This window comes from Cupressus sempervirens, chromosome 4 (assembly GCF_028749045.1).
Source record: "Cupressus sempervirens isolate cs-2001-9-10 chromosome 4, ASM2874904v1, whole genome shotgun sequence".
Classification (NCBI taxonomy): Eukaryota; Viridiplantae; Streptophyta; class Pinopsida; order Cupressales; family Cupressaceae; genus Cupressus; species Cupressus sempervirens.
In genome coordinates, this window is record NC_143121.1 from 339515265 (window position 1) to 339540238 (window position 24974).

The window sequence follows — 24974 nt, forward strand, 5'->3', positions numbered from 1 at the left end:
TTTAAACACAAAATTGTAAGCTAGGAACATTTCGAATAAATTTTTGGTTTCTATTTTATTTTTTAGTTTGATGGATTTGTTAAAAATAGTAAAGTTTATATCCTTATTGTAATGATGTGAATGGTGGTCAATAAATCAAGATGCACATTATAGCAAATGAAATATTTTTTACATATTTTCTGCTATGAAATTTCTACAATTTTACATTTTATTTATTGAGTATGTTCCAATTTTTTAGATTGAAATAGACAACTTCAACCATATTTCTTACTACTCATATCCTTTAACAACTTCTATTTTTTCTTTAGTTCTAGTAGGGTCACTTGAATTGGTCAACCTAACGAAATATTAAGTGATAAGTGATAAGTGCTATCAAATGTCGGTAAACAATATTAGAAAATTCTTTTTCTTTTTCTTTCTATTTATAAAATTCATAACTCCTATCTTGTTAAAGGTACAAAAATGCAGCTGCTAGTATATATTTTTATTATTAGATGATATTTTTATATTATCATATGTTCAAATACTCGTATATTTTTATCAAAATTTAAATTTATTAAATTTACAGATGAATTATTTAATTACAATTTATAGTAAAAACTATATGATAAATCTGAATAATATATTCATCGATTATTAGACCCCGACAACTACTTCTCCCTCGCCCCTGCTAAGATTTATTTTACGGCATCTCATTCTTCGTGCAAACAGACGTTAATATTTTCTTGAACCAGCATACCTATGGTTCAAACAACCTGAAATGATAGGAAATCTCCAAGAATCCTGGCTCACTGATGACCATATTCTCTTTGTCTGCTCTTTATGCTCTCTGCATAAAATCGTCTACACTTGACTTTTGTGGCCTGAAAGCTTCTCGTGCAGTTACCTGGCAGTCTAGGGCATTGTTTACAAGGCATTTTTGTCATAAAGACGCCAGATTGGTTTCAGAAATATGCCATAACATAAGAGAGGGCAAATGGCAATGCTTGATACAGAACACAGAGAAACTATCCACATTGTCCCCTTCGAAAATCGCCCAAGTTCTCCTGAGAACACAATCAGAACCAGCAACAGCGCTCCACTTCTTCAATTATTTAGAACATCAAGGTGTCAGACACACTATGCAGACCTGGTGCACAATGGTTCATATCTTGAGCTGGGCCAGAATGTTCTCTGATTCGATGGCTTTACTGAAGCATTATCCATTAACTGGACCCGAGACCTGCACTCAGATATTTGACGGACTCTTAGAAGCAGCCTCAAGTGGGTGCATTTGGGATCCCACGGTGTTTGACATGCTGATCAAGGCCTATGCTCAGACAGGAAGATACGAGGATGCTGTACAGGTATTCAGGCTCATGGAAGAAGCTTTATTGGTGCCCCATATCAGCGCCTGCAATTGTCTTCTCAATGCACTTTTGAAGTCCAAAAGAATCAATCTGTTCTGGGATATCTATGCCGAAATGTGTAAGAGGCAAATTCCTCCGAATGCTTTTACGTTCAATATTATGATTCATGCTCTCTGCAGAGATGGTAAACTGAAAAGAGCATATGAGTTCATGACCCTAATGGAAGAATCGGGCTTTGAGGCTGATATTGTAACATATAATACTCTCGTGAATGGGTATTGTAAAACGGGGAAGTTGGAGGAAGCTTTTATGCTCTATAGGCTCATGTATAGAAAGGGTATTTCGCCCAATGTGGTTTCCTATACTGCTCTGATTTTTGGACTATGCAAGGCTGGGAAAGTGAAAGAAGCACACCAGATGTTTCATAGGATGACTCACCGAGGCCTGGAACCGGATGAGGTCACGTTCAATTCTCTGATTTCTGGGTACTGCAAACAGGTAATGCTTGAAGTTTTAAAGCTACAGCATATCAGATTGTTTCCATGCAATTACATCTCAACCTCTTAAAAATAGATAGGTACACCAGGTATGTTGGATATATCAGCTTGTCCATAAAATTACATATCGACCTCTAAATAATAGATAAGTACACCAGGTATATTGGACATTATTTCTTTCCTGTATTTTGTCTAAAACTAGCCCGGATCATATAAGCTTCCTTGTTGACAATGTTTTAGCATCCACTTCATCTATTTATGTCAGACGCAAACAAAGCATGTGGATGCAAAAACTAGACTGGAGCCTATAGGTAACTTTCATGTGTCATACTCAAACAAAGCATGCGAATGCAAAATCATTGAGTGGCACCTATAACTTGTAAGTAACTTGGTCCCTGCCCAGCTTTGTGGTATTCAAACAAACACCTGGCTGGAAAATACTGAGAATGGCACTTACAGCTAAATTACAGACCTAGGTTTATATGGGTCTGAAAGAGTTATCTGCATGGTTATGAGGAGATCCATTTCCCCCCTAAAAGACACATCTCGGAGACGGAGATGCATGTCAGATACTTTTCGTGTCTCCGGAGACCTCAAAAAAGGTTGGAGACTTCATGATGAAGTCTCCCAGTGTCCTAATCCAAAAAGTGAAGTCTCCGAAAAGAATCCTGATAAAAAAGAAATGTAAAATATGATATTAAATTATTTATGTATTTTAGCTCTCATTTTAATGTTTTTAATGCAAAAATTAACACCAATGACAATTTAAATGATTTTTTGGAGAGCATGATAGCTAAAGACCTTGAGATGGATGATCACAACCTTGTGGAGTAGATGATAGTACCATCAACATACTAGTACTAAATAGATTTTGGTTTTTGTTTACTATGGTAAGGTTGCTCATTTTTGTTTGCATATCAGCAATTTAGCATTAAACTATACTTTTTTGAATTTTAAATTTGAATATGTAATGATAATCTCAACGTTTATCAATCTGATATGATGATGATCATATGCAATATTTGGAAAACAAGTATGACCATGAGGTACAGTAATGTGATTATGTGAGTTTTGAAATATGATTCTATTTTAACGTGACATTACTATTATTATTTACTTTCTTTTTTTAGTTTTACAATATTAGTATTTAGTATTAGATTCTTTAAGCTATTAAAAAAAAATTGCCGTCTCCAAGTACCCCTGTCTCCTATTTTTGAAAAATTGGCATACCGGTACCAGTACCAGTACCGGAGACCTCCAAGTCTCCCCGTCTCCCGGTGACCTTGGTTATCTGTAAGCAAACAATAAAATGAATTTTTTGTCTTTGTCTTTATGTTTTGCTATTTTCTTGGTACAAGCAGGTTTAAGCTTAATACTAATATGTTCTTTTTTCCCTTACATCAACAGGGCTGTACAAGGGAGGTAAGGTATCTGTTTTATCAAATGCTCGGCAGAGGTTTGATGCCTGATTGCATTACCTGCAATGTCTTGATTGATGTTTATTGCAAGACAGGAAAAATTAAGGCGGCCTTGAAATTACGTAGTGAGTTGCAGAGTAGAGGCATTCTGAGCAGGGTTAAAAGTTATAAAGTCCTCCTTGAGGCCCTTTGTAGTCATGATAGATTTGATGTAGCTCATGAGCTCTTGAGGAAGAAAGTAGGGGAAGGGCTGGATTTTGGTAGAGAGATTTATATTGTGCTGGTTGATGGACATTGTAAGCAAGGTAATATAGATAAAGCTCTCCAATTGAAAGATGAAATGAGAGGGAAAGACCTTGGACCTGATTTAGCTGTTTACAAGACACTTATTGATGCACTTTGCAAGACCGAGAAGATTGTTGAAGCAGATGAACTTGTACAGGAGATGATCGTGTGCGGTCTTGCCCTAGACAGTTATATTTGGAAAGGTTTATTTGATGGATTCTATAAGAAAGGAAATTTAGGAAAAGCAGAACAAGTTTTGGACAGAATGGTAGAAGCGGGTTCCATTCCCGACCATGCTATTTATAATTCGCTAATTGATGAACACTGCCAGCAAGGTAATTGGCGAGGGGCATACAAGTTGCAGGATAAAATGTTAAAGATTGGTATAATTCCAACTGTTCTTACCCACAAGGCCCTGATTTGAGATTTGTCAAGCAATGTGATTATGACTTCAAAATTTAAAGAGCTCAAACAAAGAAGTGATTATACAAAACAAATATGAACTTTGGATTAAGTGTTACTTGGCCATTACAATTGCTAGTTCATGTTACAAAATATTGCTAAAGGGTTTTATTGGCCAGGCAATGGAAGATTGCAAGGACATAGGGAAAAACTATTGATTGGCATCTATTGTGGTAAGGTATAAGTTTGGTCTCAGTAATGATCTCTCCTACCAAAATGCAAGACAGGATTTGCTTCTGTTATTATGAGTTGGTAAAAGACTCTCAAGGCTTTTTTGGAAGGCTGAAGATATGTTGCAAGGTTAAAATGCTCCACAATCCAAGAGAAGCTAGTATTGAAAAATATATAGAAAATTGGAATTTTTTGTATTCATACGAGGAGCTGTTACATAGGTGATAGGACATTGTCATGGAATCTTTATACGGAGTGCCTATTACTGACAAGATATCTGGATTCTCGATGCTTGGGCCATCTTTGCCAAGGTATATATATCAAAGCAGCAGTGATTTCTCTATGGTGTTTTGAAGAAGTGCTTGAGTTTATTATTTTAATCCTCGTTGTTTGTAGGATGTGGTTCTGTATATGATATCTTGACCAAAGTCTTAGCTTCTTGCTGTAAATGTATATACAAGATAATTACACTCACACATTAAAAGAAAACTCCTAAAAGTTATGCATGTCTGTTGACCTACATTCAAGATATTTGTTTACTATTTCTGTTCGATAGTGATTGAGTATTTATTAGATATGAATTACATGATCATGATGACACAAGAAGCTGTCTTTTATGTTCTGTTCCATTTTAAGATTTCATCATTTCAGTTGTGATGGCTATATCAAACTAGATGCTATAGGTTCAGGAGAGTGGTCTGTGAACGCAGTGACAGGAAATAGAAAATATGCTGACAAATTAGTAATCTAATATACGAACCCTTTTGGAAAACCACAAGTTTTATATTGAGAACGGATTTCTGAATTGGAATTTAATATTGCTCGAAATGACAATCAATACTTACCAGAGAGAACTTGAAAGTGCCAGCATCACTCGGTAGTAGCTCGGTGATAATTTTATCTGCTCACTGGGTTGAGGTTGGTTTGAACTATAGTATATCCAAAAGTTTCTGATTAGTGGTATTAGAGTGACTCTAATGAATAATTGAGTGGCTTGAGGGAGGGAATGCACTATGGGACATGACAATTTATATTTCTAGTAGGAACTGAAAGCTCAATCTTGAGTGGTCATGTTGCTCAGGTGTAGATCTATTTCTGGCCAGGGAAATTTTCAAAATTCAAACCCTATTCTACCCAATTTTATAAATATTACCTTGCAACATTGTGAGGATGACAAAGTAGATTGTATTTAGTAATAGGGATGGTAAGCTATGGTTAAGAATCTAAGTTACTGGTTCAGATATGGCATGCTGGTACAGATTTTATTTTGTAGGTGGTGAGAGGGGGGAGGGGGGGTGTGAACAGGAGGGTATTTGCACAAAACACCCAGAGACATTATAAGGCTAAAAGCATGAATTAAGTTTAAATAACAAACAACACTAATATTTCCCTGATGCGAATTTTTCAACCTTAAATGTCATGATAGATGTTCAATATTCAATATTAAAATAATAAAATCAGCATCCAACATCATATTGCTCTTCATAAAGAGCATCAATGTCATCATTGACATCGAATGCTAGAGGTAGATTAGAAGAATCACAAGGAGTGCCATTGCCATCAGCACTAAAACTATTTAGGCTGTTTGGCTCGCTAACAAATGAAGCTTGTTGGGCATTGGTAACATTCAAGTTAGGTTATTGATATTGATGGAGTAGGTGCATACCCTAAGCGATGGTGGCAGAAACGGGGATGGAGCAGGTAGTGGCAAGGGTGGATCAGACAATGGATATAGATAGGGAGATGTTTTGGAGGGAAAATCCTTGGCATAGGAAGTTATCTTCTTTAGGCCTCATTCACTTTCCTTGGTGGTGATAGAGGTTGCTTCTTGCATTTCTGGATTAGGCTTTTTTGTGGGCTACTGTGTTGGAGAGAACCCTTTCATTGAGTACGCTAAGGGAGGTGTCTTTGATGAGGATGGAGATGGAGAAGACTACGAGGAGGCAATTTTGGACCCTTGGTCACGTTCTGGAGCGAGGAGGAGGAAGAATCACTACTAGATATTCTCTCGGAACTCTATCTGCAATCTGCATGCTTATCATGTTGTTGAATCTGAGCCCTTTGAGGGTTGTGTTCAGACAGATGGTGATGAGGATGTTTAGCTTATGACTTCATGGTTGGAAGCCAATGTGTTGTGTAGCATGTTCTCGTTGAGACTCCAGTGTGTTGATCTTGGTCTTAAGAAGGGTTTTTTGCTACCCGTTCTTTACCTAAAGCAAGGTTGTAGTCACTGCACCACTCTTCCCTGCCAGTCTTGTTTCTGCTTCCTTTTGTTGATGAGTGTAGTGTTAAGGCTGTGCCATCTCCTACTGAAGGTTCTGGTATGGTGCTACCTTCCCAGGTGGAGGCCCTGGTTTCTTCATCCCTAGGTAGTTTGATATCAAAATGTACTCGTGTGAGTCCTTATACTCCCTCTTTTTAAAACTCTGTTCTTTTTCTCCGTGATTTATGGGTGGAAAAAGCTTTAGAAGGCTTGCAATATGCTCTTGTTGGGAGATTCATAGGTCACATAGCTAATGTTGGCGTTACTCATAGCAATGTTTTGATTACTAGCCTATTTCAAGTTTGTTGAGTGTGAAGGCTTTTTGGGAAGGGATTCCTGTTATTCTCCTTCAATTCCATTGAGGTTTGCAATTGTGATTCTATAGGCAGCTCCTGGTTTTTTGGTAAGACCTTTCTGTACATGCAACAATAGTTTGCTAGTTTTGATGCTACAAAGATAAGCTTGGTTCCTTTCTAGGTTTGTCTCTAGGCCTCCCGTCGGAGCTCTAGGATAAACACATAATTCATGGTATAGCTGACCTGATTGGTAAATTGATTGCTGTTGATGATGTTGTCAAAGCTAGAATGAGTTTTCTATATGCTAGTTTTTGCATTTGTATCAAAGCTGGTTTAGAGTTGCCCAAAAATGTTAAATTATGCTACAAGCTTAAGTTCTGGAACTACATTATGAGCCTTCGTGTTTAAACCATTTCCTCAATACTGGGCATTTCCCCTTGTTGTACCAAGATGTTAATGAGAAGTTGTTTGATAAGGTGGTGGAAGGAATTGGACATCCTCATGGATAAGGGTTTAGGGTCCTCCTGCAATGCACAAGCTGTGATTGATAGACCTTCTTTGGAGAATATTTCTTTTGAATAGCCTCAACCTCATTTTAATGCGAAGGTGTTGGATTCGTCTTAGAGAAACCTTTTTGCAAAAGGTGGTGATTCTTGCTTGGCTAAGAGAATACTTGAAGTGATGGAGCCCTTGGTTAAGTTTTCTCCCTCAAATATTGGTAGCAAATCCCATTCTCAGCTTGCCCCTCTTTTGAGACCATTGTTGAAGTATGGTTCAAACCACCTTGACTGTCTTTGTCTAGTGTTGTTTAGTGGCTGGTTGTAGTCCCTATAGTTCCATGTTCCGCTCAAAAGTATTTTCAGTTTGTTTGTGTGACAGAAAGTGCATTTCAGAATGAATGCTTTTTTGATACCAATTAGTTGCATTTACCAAGTGGATTGAGCGAAATTTCCAATTCTGCTCAAATGAAGGTGAGGTAACAACATATTGAGGCACAGTTGAGTTATAAAACTATTATTCAGACTCCTAATTTGAGAAGCTCTATGTTTCTGGGTACAATTCTTGTCAAAAACAAAGTGGATGTGAGATTCAAATGTGGAATCAGGTAGAATTTGGATTTGAGTGGTCAGAATTGTTTAGAGACATTGGAGTATCCAAGCGATTCTAGGGTGTATATTACAATTTCAATAAAAAAGATAGAATTGAGAAAACTATGGTCATTTCTTCTCTAACATTCTTCATCCTGATGATGAATTACATAGTGTGATTTGGAATGTTGATGCAAAAAGCTGTCACACAATCTAACCAGAAACAATATTGAACATATCTATGGATTGTAGAAACCTAATAGCATTAAGGTCATTTAATTGTTTCTCTGTGCTCTAAATGAGTAACAACCAACAGTAAAGGATTCCCATCAAGAGAGTCACAAGTAAAAGAGAACACATTTTGCTTAAAAAGTCAAATGAATCTCTTAATCATTAAGCTTTTTCTGCTTCTTATTCATATTCTTGGTCCAATCCATGTCATGCATTTCATCTCAAAGGTCAACAAAAGATGATTTAGCTATATCCAATTTTTCTCTACCCCTCTATTGATGACATGATTTTTTATAAAAGTTGACAAATCCTTGCTTTAGTTTTATTCTTGACTCATAATCCATAATATAGAAAAATTCCAAACTAAATATCTTTTTTGTAGCATACATATTATTGTGATAATCAGGTAGAGTAATTTATTAACTTGAAATCTCAAAATCATATATGACTTTAACTGATTATCTATTTTTGTATATTATTACTATCAATATTAGTTTCATATAGATGGTATGGTTCATACGGTATATTAGCATACATATAAATATTATCAGTTTTAATTGTAATATTAATATAGTACATTAAGTATGCCATTATTCTAATTTTATCGTATAGTTAAAAAAGTAAATTATATTGATATGGTTGAGATAGTATAGTAATTAGCCTAAAGGCAATTTTATGTTGGAGCTTTTCACCATCTAGCTGTCTCACACCGTTAAATTGCATTAGATTGCTGTGAAACTGGGCTGGTTTCCAGTCAGCAATCACATCTTCAAATCAAATCAGATCATTGAATCAAATCAAATATTGTTGAAAAGCATTTAATTCAAACCTGCATAAAATCCAACTTTAGAATCAAATCATATTTTGATTGGATGATTAAATTGACAGAACATCTGTTGATGGATTTATTTTGTGAGGGCTTCTCAACAGCGTGTAATTAGCCGACAGGCTATATTATGTGTTGTGTTTTTACTGGAAACCAGTCTCATGCCAGTACACAAGAATTTGCTTGCCACTAAATAATTTTCAATCCCCTGTGAACAGTCTGAGCCACCAGAGATCATTTCGAAAAATAATATATGTTTGAGATAAAATCTGTTTTTATTTGGAAGATTTGATTTCTTTTTGTTTGCTCAGCTGTTCAACCTGTCACTCAAGTGAACAGTTGCAATTGCCATTATATCTTGTCTTTTCAATCCTTCATTGCTACTAGATGTACACTATTTAATTAGTGAGTGTCAGGTGCTGAGTTTCCTTTGTTCATTCTCGTCTGTTCAGCTGTTTGTTTCATACTTCCCGGATTGGTACTCGTTGCTGTTATAATGTGATGTGTTTCAACTCACTTCTTCATTTCAAGCTGTTGTCATCACCTGCCTGATGATCTTCTATGCGTCTATGTGCCTGCCCTGTTGCTAGTAGCATGTTTATTGGTTATTTGCATGCATGAGTATTGTGTTTGTTGGGATTTGATGAGTTTAGGGTCTTAAACCTTCATCTGCAGTGGCTAGTATGCTCGATGTGATTAACTATGTAGCAACAATGGATCAGCTATAGGTAGAATCTAAGTTACCGGTTGGAATCCGGATGCAGATGTGGGTAGGATACCCAGTAAGTGGATGCATGGATTTCTTTTTGGGGTTTTGGATGCATTTGGGTACTTGAATATATTCATATTATAAATTTATATATTATACAAAAAATTAAAGAAATATACAGAATGAAATCATTTGATAGTATGATACTTCATCATTGATCACTGCCAACTGCCAAAGATAAATATTAAATGCCAACTGATAGTCTCTCAAAAATATTCAAGTAAGACATATCATATATATCTCTGTTCACAATCCCAATGAAAATCAGGAAATTATTACATTTACAAAATATAGTGCATAATTCATCAATCATCAAAAGTATTATCAAAAACATCATGATCGATTGGATTTTCACCTTCAGCTGCTGCGAGTTCAGGATCATTTGAACCCAAAGTGGTTCCACTGGCTCTAGATGCTCCATGTATCACCATCATCATTTGAACCCAAAGGGATGCAATCATCATTATGATAAGCTGTGGTGAGTCTATTAAGATCTTGAGTGGTTGCATCCAAGTTCACACATTTAGGGCTAAATTCCAAAGCTTTGTCGTCCCTTCCTTGTAGTGTTCCTCTTTACATGACAGAAGACACAAGATGGAATTATTTATTGATCAGGCCGGCATAGTGCAGCGAATGAAAGCGGTGGTCTGAATGTTCACCAATATGAAATGAAGTTTGTAGCATGCAAACAGATGCTGTCTGATATTCAAATTGAAACCAAAACACAGATTAGTCAGCATTCCAAAAATCATGCCTAGTATGGACAACAAATCATTAATTGATTTGTCAATACTGGACTACACCTAAGGCTACAGGTTGCTGGGCAACTGTAATAATAAGCAATCAGCACTGAATCATCATTATCAAAGATGCAGGGCCCGGGAACAGTAATGGACTATTTCTGAAATTAATTTAATACTGATAAATAAATGAATTTGCATCAGCTGTTATAAAATTTGCACAAATAAAAAATATGACCGAGTCTAACAAATATAGTCAAAGAAAACAATAAATCCTGTCTGGCTACATCAACATCACTTGACAACTAATATAAGGAATGCCATATGAGAGAAATATGACTGCTAGTCGTTGGCTTGAATTTTATTCCACTACAACATGTAAAACCAAATACTCAATGTTTCTAGGTGTAACCCCAAACATTCAATCCTCTTTATATAAGGTCATCTCTCATGCTAAGCTTGCAAAGTAATATCATGAAATGACTTCATTGTTTCTTTAACCTTGGCTACTCGCTTAATGAAATAATGTGATTTTCTCGCAATCACTTAGGGGACTTACACTTTCTCATTCATTTTGTATTACCTACTTGCACTTCTAAAGATTTAGCTTCACAATGTGCAATGAAAATATGGTTTGATTTTCCAACTTTTTCACTTCGACTTAAACATAACTTCTACAACTAATTCAATTTCTAACTACAAATACAAGGAATCATGGATGGATTCAGACTCTACTAGATGTTGCTTTATCAACGACTCCACCCATTCAATGCAAGCTTCAAAGGATATATTCAAATGCAATTCAAATCAATATCTACCCTCTTCAATCCCACTAATGGATGCAAATTAAAAAATCGGACTTCTATTGAAGTTAAGTACTTTCACTAGCTCACAACACAAGGCACTCCTACCATCAACAGAAGGCTAGTGGCCTAGTTTATATTTTAGTTAAGCAAGTAGCATCCACAATTCTTTCATCCAACTAAACTACTTCTAAACAACATGAAGTGAAATCCTAAGCTAAGTGAGGAAATATGGATCACCATGCAATAATGCAGGAAATATGGATCACCATGCAAATTGGATAAAAACAATTAACCATGCAAGAAACAACAATGAAAAGTAGAGAGAATTTGACATTATGTTAGCAACAATTCCCCAACAAGTCCTACTTTACAAATGAGAGGGGAGGGTTTTATATAGGAGCTCCAATTACAATGAACAACCAAGATTAAATTGAAATCAATGACCCAAATTAATCTATTACAAACCCTAATTAAGGGCAACCAAAAGTAGCCAATAGAAATGGAGCGCCACAAAATAAGCCAACGAGAGAGTTCAAAGACTTGGGGACCAATAAGAAGCAAGGAAGCTGCCTCGTCATCATACAAATCATCATCCAAGATATATACTCCTTTCTTCCTCTCCTTTTCAGTAAAATCAATGAACTTAAGCAAAATTTCACTAAGTTGTTCCATGTCAATACTAGGAAGGTTGTTATGTTGTAACTCCATGGCCTCTAACTTCTCCATGCAATCTTTATCTTAACTCCACCTCTTTAACCTTAGTAAGTCTTCATCGTTCTTGGACTTTTATCTTTTGGATGGCTAGACACTAGTCACTCTACAATGCTTGAACCCTTGACATTCCCACCTTCATTGTTTGTAATTCTTCTGTCTTCTTCATCTTCGGATGTGACCTTTCATCTTCCTTGGTATATTAAGTTTATTTCCTTATGGACTCAATCATTGTCAAGATCACTCCCTTAATAGGAGTCTTGTCCTTAAATCCTTTCTTGCTCTCAACCTTAGAATTGTCTCTATGTCCGTGTTGATCCTTTTATGCTAAGTTTGAGGTAGAATCATCCTCAAACATTCCTTGTTGTACTTGTTTGATCCTTATGGAAAATTGATGGGAATAGGAACAAATTGATCTCCTTGTAAGATAGTCTTCATTCTTCAAACTTTTAATTAAGTGTAAAGTTGACTTGCGTAAATCCTAACTTGTCCCATGTTCTCACTTGATGAAGGTTTGATCTTGAGATAATTCTTTCATATAGATCCTTGAATTTTCTTTCCTTTGTCCCAGTTTTGAAGTGCATTATCCTGAAGTGTTGTCCCTTGAACTCAATTGCTTTTAGGCCAGTCCTCTTTCATTGCTATCTTGGGTTTTTAGCTTGAACTTGTCTTCCATCTTCCCTTATTCATTTCCTTATGATTATCCTTGCCTTTGATCTGAACATGATTCATGTTACAAAGCTCAAAGTCAGTAAGGAATAAAGACTTAGAAAATGATAAGTTTTAGATCTTGAAAGTTCTTGAATTTATTTATGGATTAGATGAGTAATTCCATACTTTGTCTTGATGAACTAATCCAAGGAAAGAAATAAGCATTATGCAAGCAAGAATATCAAGACACAAATTACTTTAATACTTGGACAAACTTGTGAATTCTGATTTTCCAATCAGTCATGATAACATCTTCAAATCAGTCCCATTTACTTGTCAAATTAACTCCAAATCATGACCTAGGACTCCCACAAGACCCTGAAATCAAAAAACAATCCAATCATGACAGTGAACTAGCTACTTGGAAAGCTTAAATTTCTGAAGAAAAGTCTGCAATTTCATTGTAATCCATCTTAGGATGATCCTAGTATTCCAAATTAAGAAAATCTATGTCCATAGACTATTAGTGAGCAATGAACAAAATGACCAAGCATTAAAATCAAGTTCATGATCAAAACTAACCAATTTTTTTTCTGAGTACAATTCTGAAAATGAGTTGTAATTGATCAAAACCATGCTCAAAATCCATGCACAATAATTGCAATGAAGGTTTGAAACTTAAGTGTGCACTAATCCTTGTGTTAGAACAATGATCCATTGCTTAGAATAATAGAAGCAGAACTTAGCAAAGTTCTGATTTTCTGAAGACAATGCACGAAGTCTGGAAATGAATCAAATCAGTCCTAACATCTCATTACACCCATTTAAAATTATGATTCAAAGCGGAGGAATCAAGTTGCAAATCAGACATGGCACCCAACTACTCATCATCATTCTGAAAGTTTCCCGAGGACAGGGCATGGTAAGTCTGAAGACATATCAAAATCAGTCCTAACTATCCATCCAATCCATCTCAAACCATGAGTTGGAACTTTAAGATGGACTGGGAATCAAACAACAGATAAAACATAGCAGTCAATTAACCATTTTGGAAATTTTAATTTCTGAGGACATGTCTACAATTTAATTGTAATCGTGCTTAAGTTGATCCCAACACTTCAAACTAGTCATACTTTATGTCCATGGATTCATCAGTGGACTATGAAAAAATTAATCATGCATTAAAATCATGTTCACCATTAAAGTAAACCTTAAAATGTCTGAAGATGTACCTGGACTGTGCCTATGTGAATGGATTTGAAGATAATTTGAATACTTTTGATGTCAAATGATCCTTAGGATACTCAGAAACAGCCTCAGTGGTGATTGGGTGAATCAACAAATTATGAGATGTTTTTCTTGCAAAAAATTGCCCCTGTATAGAGTCGTCAGACGTAGACCTGCAACTAAGGTCTGCAACAATGGATTTCAGACTTTCAAATGGCCTTAAATGACATTTGGAATGATAAAAAAGGTCTGCAGTAACTTTTCGATCAAATAGCAAATAAAGGCAAACCCAGTTTTGCATGCATAAAAAGTAATCATCAGACATAGTCCTCAGAAATTCGTTCATAGCATGTTCTCACCTTAATGACTTAGTGGCTGAAAATGATTGGAAAACACAAGTAATTGGTCACCGAACAATCTTCAAAAAAGTTTGGACGCTTAAAACCCTTTAATTATTTTCTATAATTTTTCAAACAAATTGCCCCCGTTCATGAACTTTTCAGATCTGGGCTTGCATACCTCAGATTTAGCCCTCTAATGGCCTCCAACTCGATGCTCAAGGATGGGGGATTGGCTTAGAATCAGTGCTTGGCAATCTGGAAATTTTTTCAATGAATTTCCAAAAATTGTCGCCAATCTCAGAAGTTTAAGATTTTGGACTGATAATTCCTTGCCTTTGGCCTTCTAATGTTTCCAACGCCTTAGAAAAAAGTTACCTTAATGCCTGCAATCATCCATGGATGGAAGAAGTTGGAAGAAGTGGAATAATTCAAGGCTGAAGTGGCTTCCCATGGAGTCTTGCTTCAGATTTTACCTTGCTTGATCTTTGCCTTCCAAAGATATTCATGTTAATTACAGCAACAACCTTCCTTTTATACTTGTTTTTGTCTCTTATTTGCATCCCATAAGCAATGTGGGATAAAATTTTTGGCCCCTTTTAGAGGATTCTATTTTGACTTTATTAATTTTTCCCATATTTTAATCAATCAATAAAATAATGCTTAAAAAGGGAAAATCGATCCATTCAAGATCATTATATTTGACTGGGAAAATCGATCCATTCAAGGATCATAAAAATTGACTAAGTTCACACATTGCCTGGACTTAAACCATGTCCAAACTCCAACTCCATCCACTCAAGGTGAGGAAAATTAATCAAGGTTTGGATAGAATCCACTTTGCACTTGGAAAAAGTTTGATATCACTTTGCCATTACAAGGGGGAAAATTGACCCTAGTATGGACACCTTTGATACTTAAATTTTTTTCGTGATTGGCTCTCAAAGGGAAATACAACCCTAGTCTGGATAGTTCTCATACTTAGAAAAGCTTCCACTTTCCATACTCTCTTTTAGGTAAAAACATGCCATGTTTGGATATTTTTGACACTTAACGCTTAATTCCTTCATTCTTTATTCACCTCAAGGGAAAAACAACCTTACTCTGGACAACTTCTAGAATTAGAAACTTTTTGAAATCCATACTTGCCACCTAGGGGAAAAACGACCCTAGTTTGGACAACTAGAAAAATTTCCAAGTTCCCAACTAGTTACTCATTCCTCAAAGGGAAAAAGGAACCTAGTTTGGACAACTTCTAGACTTGAACCTCGTTCCTTGAAGGGAAAAATGATCCTAGTCTAGATTTTTTCAAACTCTTCAAAACAATTTTCTAGCTAAAATCATTCAAATTGGTGGAAATTCATGGTGTGCTTGGATTTTGACCTCCAATAGAGTTTTTTCTGAAAATGCCAAAATAAGAAGGGAAATTTATGCTGAGTCCGAATTTTGATCAAATAAATAGGGAATTTCATGTTAAGTCAGGTTTTTGATCAAAATTAAGTAGGGATCTCATCACAATTCCAAATTTTGATCAAAATATGAAGGGTAACTCGTTATAAGTCTGGATTTTGTGTATTTTATAAAGAAAAATGGTTTTTTCCTTTGTGTTTTTGCCATTTTAAGTGCCAAAAATCAATTTATATAAGGATTTTAAAGCCTTGGTATGGAAATTTGGACTAATTGACTAGCCAATATTTAAATACACTAAGGATTTTAGCAAGGTTGCACAGGGACGGGGGTACTTGGGGTAATTAAGGCACTGGTACGGGTACGGGTACGACTATTTATCATAATAGGGGACGGGTGTACTTGGGTATGTCAAACTTTATTTCAATTACGCTTTTATATTTATAGAAAATCTGAAACTATGAGTCATGATGATGGTTTTTCAAAACAAGAATAGTGATAAAGTTTGCAAATGTAATGTATTGTTTTCAGTTTCAGATTTGCTATATTTGTAATAATAATATATGATAAATGTTTAGAGGCATAACAAAGAAGGCAGACTTTAAACATGAACAAGAAGATCATAAATCATGTGACGATGACATATTGCAAATGATGATCTTCTGAGTTGAACAGTGATAAAGTTTATTGTTAATCAATACTGTATCAAAGTTTCAAACTGATTAGGTATTGAATTAAGCTTGATAAACAAGAAGCTAAATACGCAAACAAAAAAACCGTAAAAAAAATAAAAAATCTTAATCAAGGTCCTTAGCTATGATGCTCTCCACCGAGTACACAGTACTTGGGATACGTGTACCCGCTACTTGGGTACGTGCATACGAGTACCAGGGATGTGGGTACGAGTACCCATGCAACCTTGGATTTTACATTTAACCCATTATAACATGACCCCAATAGACTTCAACTTTGATGTTCCCACTTTGAAAAACACAACTTGGCCACTTGATCTTTGTCACCCCTCAGTCTTTTAGAGCTCTAAACTGCCAAACTCAATGCTAAAATCTACCTAACCTAACAAGTAGAGGAAAAAGAGGGGGTCCCCATTTGTAATGGGCTGATGGTGTGAAAACCTCATAAAACTAACTAGTCAATAAGACTACAACACTCTAACCACCCAAAACTTCCTTCTCATATGACATGGCTGGTAAAAGAAAACAACCTTGATCAATAAACAAGACTCCCACAAATTGTTACATCCCAAATTTTGACCCAATTTAAAATATAGCCGTTGAGGTTCACATGAAGTCAGTTGGTGGTTTAATTTGTTATAATTTTGAGAAATGGTAATATGGTTAGTCGTTATATTTTCAAGTGAGGATGACAAGTTAGTTGATCATTTATCACGAATTCATGAAATTGAGAAGATGGTTAATCGTTATGATTATTTATGATTAAATAATTTATTATGATAATATAATTTAATTAAGGAGAATTTCCTTGTAGGAAACACATCGAAGGGGTGGAAGCATTGTCAGAAAAGAATTAGGCATAGAAGCATCACCATCACTGGGCAGATGGGTTGAGAACCTAGTGACTTGAAACAGGATACATCTGTGGGACCCGCATGAGCTATTTAAATAAATAAATTGAGAAACATAAAATAATTGAGTTAAAATATAAAACGTACCTCTAAGGATTTAACATGATCTTTCACCTTATTATTATAATAGATATATCTATATACGTGCATATAGATATAAAAATGAAATTGCACCAATATATTATAATACTTTAATTAAGTGTTGTTACCTCATTAATATATTTACATGTGCTTATATAAATAATAATATTCAAGATATAATAATGTTTGAATTTTAATTATAATCTTCCAACTTTATTTTTACATCTTAATATTCTTGCTTTTAATTGATTAACACTTGATATGAAAATCAATTTAATATTGGGCAATTCGAATTGTCTTATAATCTTTCCAACTTGTCTTCCAACCTTTTTAATTTTTCTTTCCTTCTCTTTTTCCAGTCGATTTAATGCTTGGAATTCAAATGGTTTATAATCTTGAAACCAATGGTAGCCAAAGAGCCACTTTTTTATATATATAAGAAATCAAGAATTGGAGTGGAAGGTATTCAATTCTTTTAAGCACTCGACTACCATTTTAAACCGACTTCCTCTCTTATTTATTGGCGATTTACTATTAGAATACGACAACTTGCAATTTCCATTAGAAATCTTTAACACCCATAGATTTCAAGCATCCTTGCTATAGTTGTGCATTACAGGAGAAGTGATTCTTTTTATAATTTGGTATTGCGCCTAGAATGGCGTTTGAGGAAGAGGCCGTATCATAGTGGCCAGCTAGGTTCCAAGTGTTAAAGTTTGTAGCCATGATAGAGATCTTTATCTCTCGAAATCTAGATGTTATTACCATTATTGTCATTTTCAGCTGAAGAGGACACTTAAGTTTAATTTGTAATATTAAATGTGAATGACGTGTCATTAACATGCATTGAGGCATGAATATTCAAAGAGTCATAATTAATTATAGGAGTTATGAGAATCTCAAGAGACCTTCGGTTATAATGTGAAGAGACTCTCCTATTGTTATATATTCACTTCAAGTAAAGGATATTGTACACTTGAACAATTTTATTATCAATAAAGATATATTTGTGTTGTGTGGCTGGGTTTTTCCCTTCATTGTCGAAGGGTTTTTCCAGGATAATACTGGTGTTCTTTGTTTCAGTTTTCTCTCTCTTATTACTGATTATCTTCATGGATTCCTGGGCTTTAGTTTTAACACCGAGAACTTCCTCCTATTTCAGATTACTCTCGTTACGTTTTAATCTTGCTGATTGTTCCATGTCAATTACTATTGTTTCTTTTAAACTTTCATAACCCACGCCATTCCAAAACCTGCTATGTTTGTTCTATTCATGTCGAGGATATAAATCTTCATTGCACTTTGGTGTAATGTTCCCTTTTTGGAACATTAGAGATATTGAAGTCTTATTTCATGCAATTTTAAATTGACTCTGAGATTTAGGCTCAAAATATTAAAAAGGGTCGATTTAATGTTTTGTTAAGGACAAAGGGGCAAGGAGGAACAAGACGAAATGCTTTAGGGAAGTTGAAGAGCCACAAGGGAACAAGATGAAACCAGAGAGGAGCCAAAGAGTCTTGGTTTGTGTTTTAAAAGGAGGAAGAGGCTCATTGTTGGATAGGCCTGATTTTATTATTCAGTTTAGTTTCCTCTCTTACAAGAGTCATTCATAAAGCTTCAGCTTTCAGCCCGTGTGAGGACGTAGCCCCTCGTGTAGGCAGGCAGTGGACGCAAACCCATTGTCCGTGGAGATATCATCACAGGTGTTTCATTGAGCTTATAGGTTCTTCTCTTGTTTTCCAAACTGACTATGGAATTTGTGTATAAGATTGTGGTTAGATAGTTATTGTATTGCTGTTGTATAATACAATAATGTTTTAGAAGTTATTTGGAAGTTGCTGGTTATTACACTGCTACTGTATAAGGCAATAACATGCTTCCGAATTGTTGTAAGGCTGCTGGTTTAGTGCTTTTGATTTGTACTGTACTCTCATATGCTTGAATGTTTAATATCATTTTGAAAAGACAAATTTATTGGAGAGAGTTCGGGTTTTATTTGCTGCTTGTATTTTCATTTGCATGTGGATGTATTTCTGAATGTTTTATTTAAAAATGAGTTTGAGCCAATACCTATCTGGAATGTCATCCGTTATTCATATTGTTGGTTATTTGTTAAGTGGGTTCATACTCTGAGGTTCACATTTAAAAGGGAAAACAGAAAAAATCGGGTTCAGGATAGTTCAATGCTGGTTGAATTTACTACAGTACTGGTACGGTTCATTACAGTGGTATCAAAGCTGGTTTTCCTGCGAGCTTGTAAAATTATATCAGATGCCTAATAGAATTTTAAGTATTGAGTGAAAATTGACATACATCACAAGTTATTTCTATCCACTTCAAAGTCATGGAATTTCAAGTCAATATATTTGGAGGGAGTCTTATAAGCCTATTGAAATGAGTATAATGAAGTTGCAAGGGTTATTGAAAGATAAACAATAAACGTCACAAAAGTTTCATTTTAATGTGAATTTCATTATTCTGCAGAATAAATTATTTTTTCTTGAACTATGTAAATTGTCGTAAAAGTCTATTTCTGTGGAGAAGTATTTACAGAAATAATAAGAAGAAATTGCACAGTGGCAACTGATATTGTGGAGGAAGAAACACAATTTGGAATTATGCAAGTTATGCCATAAGTTCGAGCCTATCAAATTTTGAGCAGAGTAACTGGGACTTTTCATAGAATTGTCTTTTACAATAACTAAAGTCCGACATTGCCAAGGGAGTAGCAGAGGGTTGGTAAAGCACCATTTCTATCTTTCCGTAGAGATTAACATCTATCAGATATAACAGGGATTTTGTTGGTACCAATCCACTATGCTAAGTTGTGTCTAGCAGCTAATGTAGCACACAAGAAGGATTGTGTATGAGGACTGAAGACGGAGACAGTAAGGAGCATATTGAGATGGGGCATTAGGATCCACTAACGGCTGTAGTTACAATCTTGCCCCTACTATTAGCAAACTTGGAAGAAAATCCCAGTCGATGGAAGGAGATTTACAAAGACGGAGAAGTGCAAAAAGTGAGGATCTGCTTCTCGACCTTGGGTCTGTGCATCTTCAAGATGCCAATGATATTGGAACGGTAGTCTTCTAGAAATAAGTTGGTAGTGGAAATCAAATCACCCCAATTATTTGAAGGACATTTTAAACTTCATCATAGACTAGGAATACGTGTGCGGAGGACATTTGCAATTCCAACATCTTCATCTGAGACAACCATCGATGGTTCGAATAATATACTAATTACAGTTTGGAAAATTAGAAGGAAATTTTGAGTTGCCGCTTTCTATTTTGTGGCAACATTTGGGTTATAATCGAAATGAATAATCCACAAGTGCCATCGGAATTAACTCAGGAAGGAATAGCTGGCGAGGAATTGGCAAGAGATGTTACGCATCTGTCAGTAATAACTAAGCGTTATTTTTAATCAAGAGCTTATGAGGATTAGAACCGACCCCTGCTAGATATTTGCAAATACCTCAATCTATGCAGACGCTAGGTGGAGTGGATTGTTCCAAAAAGACAAATTTGAATTTGTGGTAGTAGTGGGCAATTATGAATGATGATAATCTTGGTGTTCGATTGGTAGTATAGTTGATTCCTCTTAGCATGCTAATTTATAGGTTGTGGAATATTTCAGTAAGTGAAACCAAGCTCTAACAGTGTGGCCAAGAATTGTAGGAAGAGTGACTATTGTCGGATATCGTAGGAGGTTAAGGAGTTACATACCCATGACTTGCCAGTTAGCCATGAACTCCCCTGACACCAGAGTAAGGCACCTGCAAATCAAAGCCTTTACGGACGAGTGATAAGGTGGTTTGGGTAGTGCTAGGAACTAAGCTAATACGGGGAGTGGCAGTTTTGATAGTAGAAAGTGCGGTAGCAGTCAGCCATTCAAACCTTCGATACAGGAGTTAGCCTCCTTGCTATGGAAGGAATAATGGGAATATACTAAGAGTCCTTTGGTATAGCAGGGTTCCCCTCTTCAAGGTCCTCTTGTTAAGCTTATTGAGCAACTGCAAAAACTTTTCTCAGAGACCAAGGAACATGCCATTGAATCAAAGGTGGCAGAAGAACATGCTAAATTGCTCAGGCAACAACATGAGCTAGAAGCAACCACCAAACAATCTATATTTGTTGACTCAAGTGTTAGAGACACAATCTGAACATGTATTGTACTAGGCAATCATTGAGCAATTGAGAAGATAAATAGTGAATTCAAGGTTTCTGATAAACTTAGTACTAGGCTCTTTAATTGCTATCACTCCTAGTGCAGTAAGTAATACAATCTGAAAAGTCTGGGTAGTACTATTGCCTTGACACTACTAGGGAAGAATGAAGTGCAGAGGTTAGGAAGGTAGCGGTCAGTAATAGGAGTGTTGGAAATGATGGTTGTTCGCTGAAGCTAGGTGTTGTATTATTTTCCTAATTTGATGTTACTGTCAAACAACCGGCACTGTTTGAATGCTGGAGATTGTTTGCGCATTCTGAAAGTTACATGAAAAATATCCCTTGCACTGAGATATTAGCTTCAATACAACAAGCTAAGTAGCTAAAATTGTGGACGAAATATAGCTCAAGGAACAAACTGCAGAATACAGGAGCGATATTGACTGAAAGGAAAATAAAAAATAAAAAAAATTGTCAGACAAATGGGATGAATATGCTGGCGAGAGGGTTGGATGATATTCGGGAAAACCAGCTTTGGAAAAGTGGTAACAGTTTTTCAAGGCAGCAGGCAAATTTGGGCCAAACACTCAGGACATTGCTTGGGTAAAGTATTCTCCAAAATGCTACAGAAGCATTGTTAAAAATCTCTGTACACCGGTTTCTTTCAGTTCCAAGGGGCATCCATTTTGATATAAATAAAATATTTTGGGGGTAAAATCTTAAAAGATACTACGGAACTACAAGAACAGTTAGCCCAGAAGTTTGAAGCCGACATGAGAGCAGAAACCCTTGACATTTATGGAGAGTATAAATAACTTCCTACCAGAATTCAGAATGAGTTATCATTCAATGATTACTTGGAGTTTCATTTAGAGTACCAAAATAGGATTGGCACAGCAAAAAGGAAGTATTTTGAATTAGCATAGGACTTTCCGGCAAAAGACTAGTGCAAAACTATGTATGATGAAAATGTCCAGCAGATCAAGGTCATCAGATTGAGGTTTTTGAAGAAGAAGACTAGTCAACTATCATTGTTTTACAGCTTTCCAATAACCACGTAAAAGATGTTACATAGGGTACCAGTTTTTATGTAGGTGATTTGGAGGTTAGTGTTGACAAGCAAGCGGATGAGGATAGTTGCACACAAAGTAATAACAGATTGGAAATTTTGTGTGATTGTAATGACCCTGCTCAAATCTGATTTAGAACTTTTGATTTTTGGCTTTGGAAATTTTGTCAAACACTTCACGTACAAGGGTCATATGGCTGATATAACATTTCAGTTTGCTTTAATGACTCTTTTCGTCAATTAACATCAATGAGAATGCTTGCAAGAAGACTCAAAATTGACTAAACAATGACCTAACATGAATGTGCAACTTATTTTGATAATATTCAATGCATATATGTGACTGAAACTACTTGCAATATGCAGCTACAGCAACTAGCAATTATGACAAACGCTTTGGATGCAACCTAAGATGGCATTAATGCACTTACAGCCAAGTGGCATTAATACAAACACTTGGTATGCAAAATTATAACATTATTAATGCCAAAAAGAGAACCTACAACCAATTGACATTTTGTCAAACAATTGGCATGCAAACTAATAAGTTGATCATGAATGATAAAAACATATTCAATTACAACTATATCAGACCAGCAACTTATGGCTCCTTTATCGCACATATAATGTCAACTACAATGCTAGTATGAAATGGCCAAGACTCTTGGCATTACAACATATGCAAACTATGTAATTTTCTGAGTACAAATGCAGTGTTAGTATGAAATCTAAAATGCAATATATATGCAACAATTGACTTGAGAAACCTGGTACACAAATTGTAGAAGAGCTGGAGACTTGATTGTAACACTTGTTGATGATGAAGACCCCTCCAAATGAAGAAATCAACTCCCTTGAAGTGTCGCCCCTATTCTTGATAAATAAATGCAGTCTCTAGGCTCCTTGAATTTGTCCTCGAAATGATTGTCTCGGTGATAGCAATTGAATGCAACAATACCCAGAACCAAAGGATGCATCAATGATGAGCTATGAACCAAAATGTCTTGCCAATGGTGCCCTTTATTCAGAAAGTACAATAATACATTAGCTATTGTACTCAAATATTTTTCTCAATGTAGCACAAATAGGAGATTGAAGTATCTTCCTCCCAGCTGCAATAATTCAAGTGATATTTCACGCTCTCAAAATTGCTATCAATAGGAAGTTTTCATTTCCTATGACAAAGAAGTAATCTGCAGAAACTCTAGGCTCCACAAGATGAAACAACAACAACAACAACATCAAATCTGCCTGCCCAGAATGAAGCCCAGGATGTCTAGTTATTCTTTTTTCTCCACTTTCTTCAGAAACTTCTAGAACATTATTTTATTTATTAAGTGACTTTATAAAATATTTTATAATTCAACTCACTTTATTAAATTAATTAAATATAAAGTTACCTTTTAATATTTATTTATTTGATAACTTTATAAATAATTAACTTAATACCACTTATTTATTTAATTAAAATAATTAATTAGTCATCGTCATAAAATATTCATTATTTTGGACAACTTAATTAATTAAATTAATTAAATCAAATTACCTCCAAAACGGGGACATTACAGTCCCCTCCTGAAATTGCTTGTCCCCAAGCAATCTCGGCAACAAGTACCATTCTCCTCCACCTGGATCCCAAGTGAAGACTTGTGTAATGTCCCAATCATCACCAAACAGCTCCTATGAAGAAATCATCAGCATCAATAGTACAAAAATCAGCAACTGAGAAACTGCACTCAACACCCAAACAACTGACATCATTGACAAAATCAACTGAGGACCAACTATAGATGCCGATAGAAGAAACCACTCTACAGAACTCAAGCCAATTGAAACATCGACTCTGTCAAAACTCAAGTCCCTGTCTAACTGACACTCGAACCCAACTGCACTGTGGATATGACAACAGCCATAGGTACTTGAGTCATTGCCAACAAATCCAATCTCTGATAAACTGTCCTGGGTGTGTCGATACTGTAGGCTGTGTAACTTGCAACTGCCAATTCCATCTGCAAAAGATGGTGCCAATCCATCCCATAATGGATGGTAAGAAACTGGAGCCGATCTACACCTGCGTGAAATCAAATCTTCTATCTCTGGGTCAAAAGAAAAATGATGAGCATACCCCACCGTATAATGCTGGTAGGAACCCCCAAACTCTGCTACTGGCTCACCATCATTGAACTGGGAATCAACAGATGGCTCCAATCTCTGACTCCAAGTGGCTGTAGGCTGAATAGGACCCTGTGCAATCCGCTCAACAAACCCCACCTCAAAATCCCTGTGAGGTAGCATAGTAGAAAGGATCACTATAATCTCCCCAACCAATTTGCAAATAGCACTAGTACCTCGGATGAGAACACCTTCTGACACTTTATGCAAGTCTAGACGAACACTTGCACTATCCAGCAAATACTCCATGAATGGTTCAGTGCAGTAAAAATTATACGACGAAGCATCAACATACTCCCTCGCACACCACAATTGATCCCTCTGTAAAGGTGGCACGGCCAA

The 24974-nt window shown here is 35.8% G+C and overlaps 1 protein-coding gene across 1 annotated transcript in view; it reads left to right on the forward strand.

The window, feature by feature from the left end:
* The first annotated feature begins 654 nt into the window (after positions 1 to 654).
* LOC149561416 (uncharacterized) overlaps positions 655 to 24974 on the forward strand; it is a 32690-nt gene continuing 8370 nt past the window's right edge. The window contains exons 1-2 of the mRNA XM_089825138.1: positions 655 to 1847; positions 3254 to 4493. Of these exons, the coding sequence (XP_089681264.1) occupies positions 795 to 1847; positions 3254 to 3973 (1773 nt within the window). The 5' untranslated portion in view covers positions 655 to 794 and the 3' untranslated portion in view covers positions 3974 to 4493. The remainder of the gene's footprint in view (positions 1848 to 3253; positions 4494 to 24974) is intronic.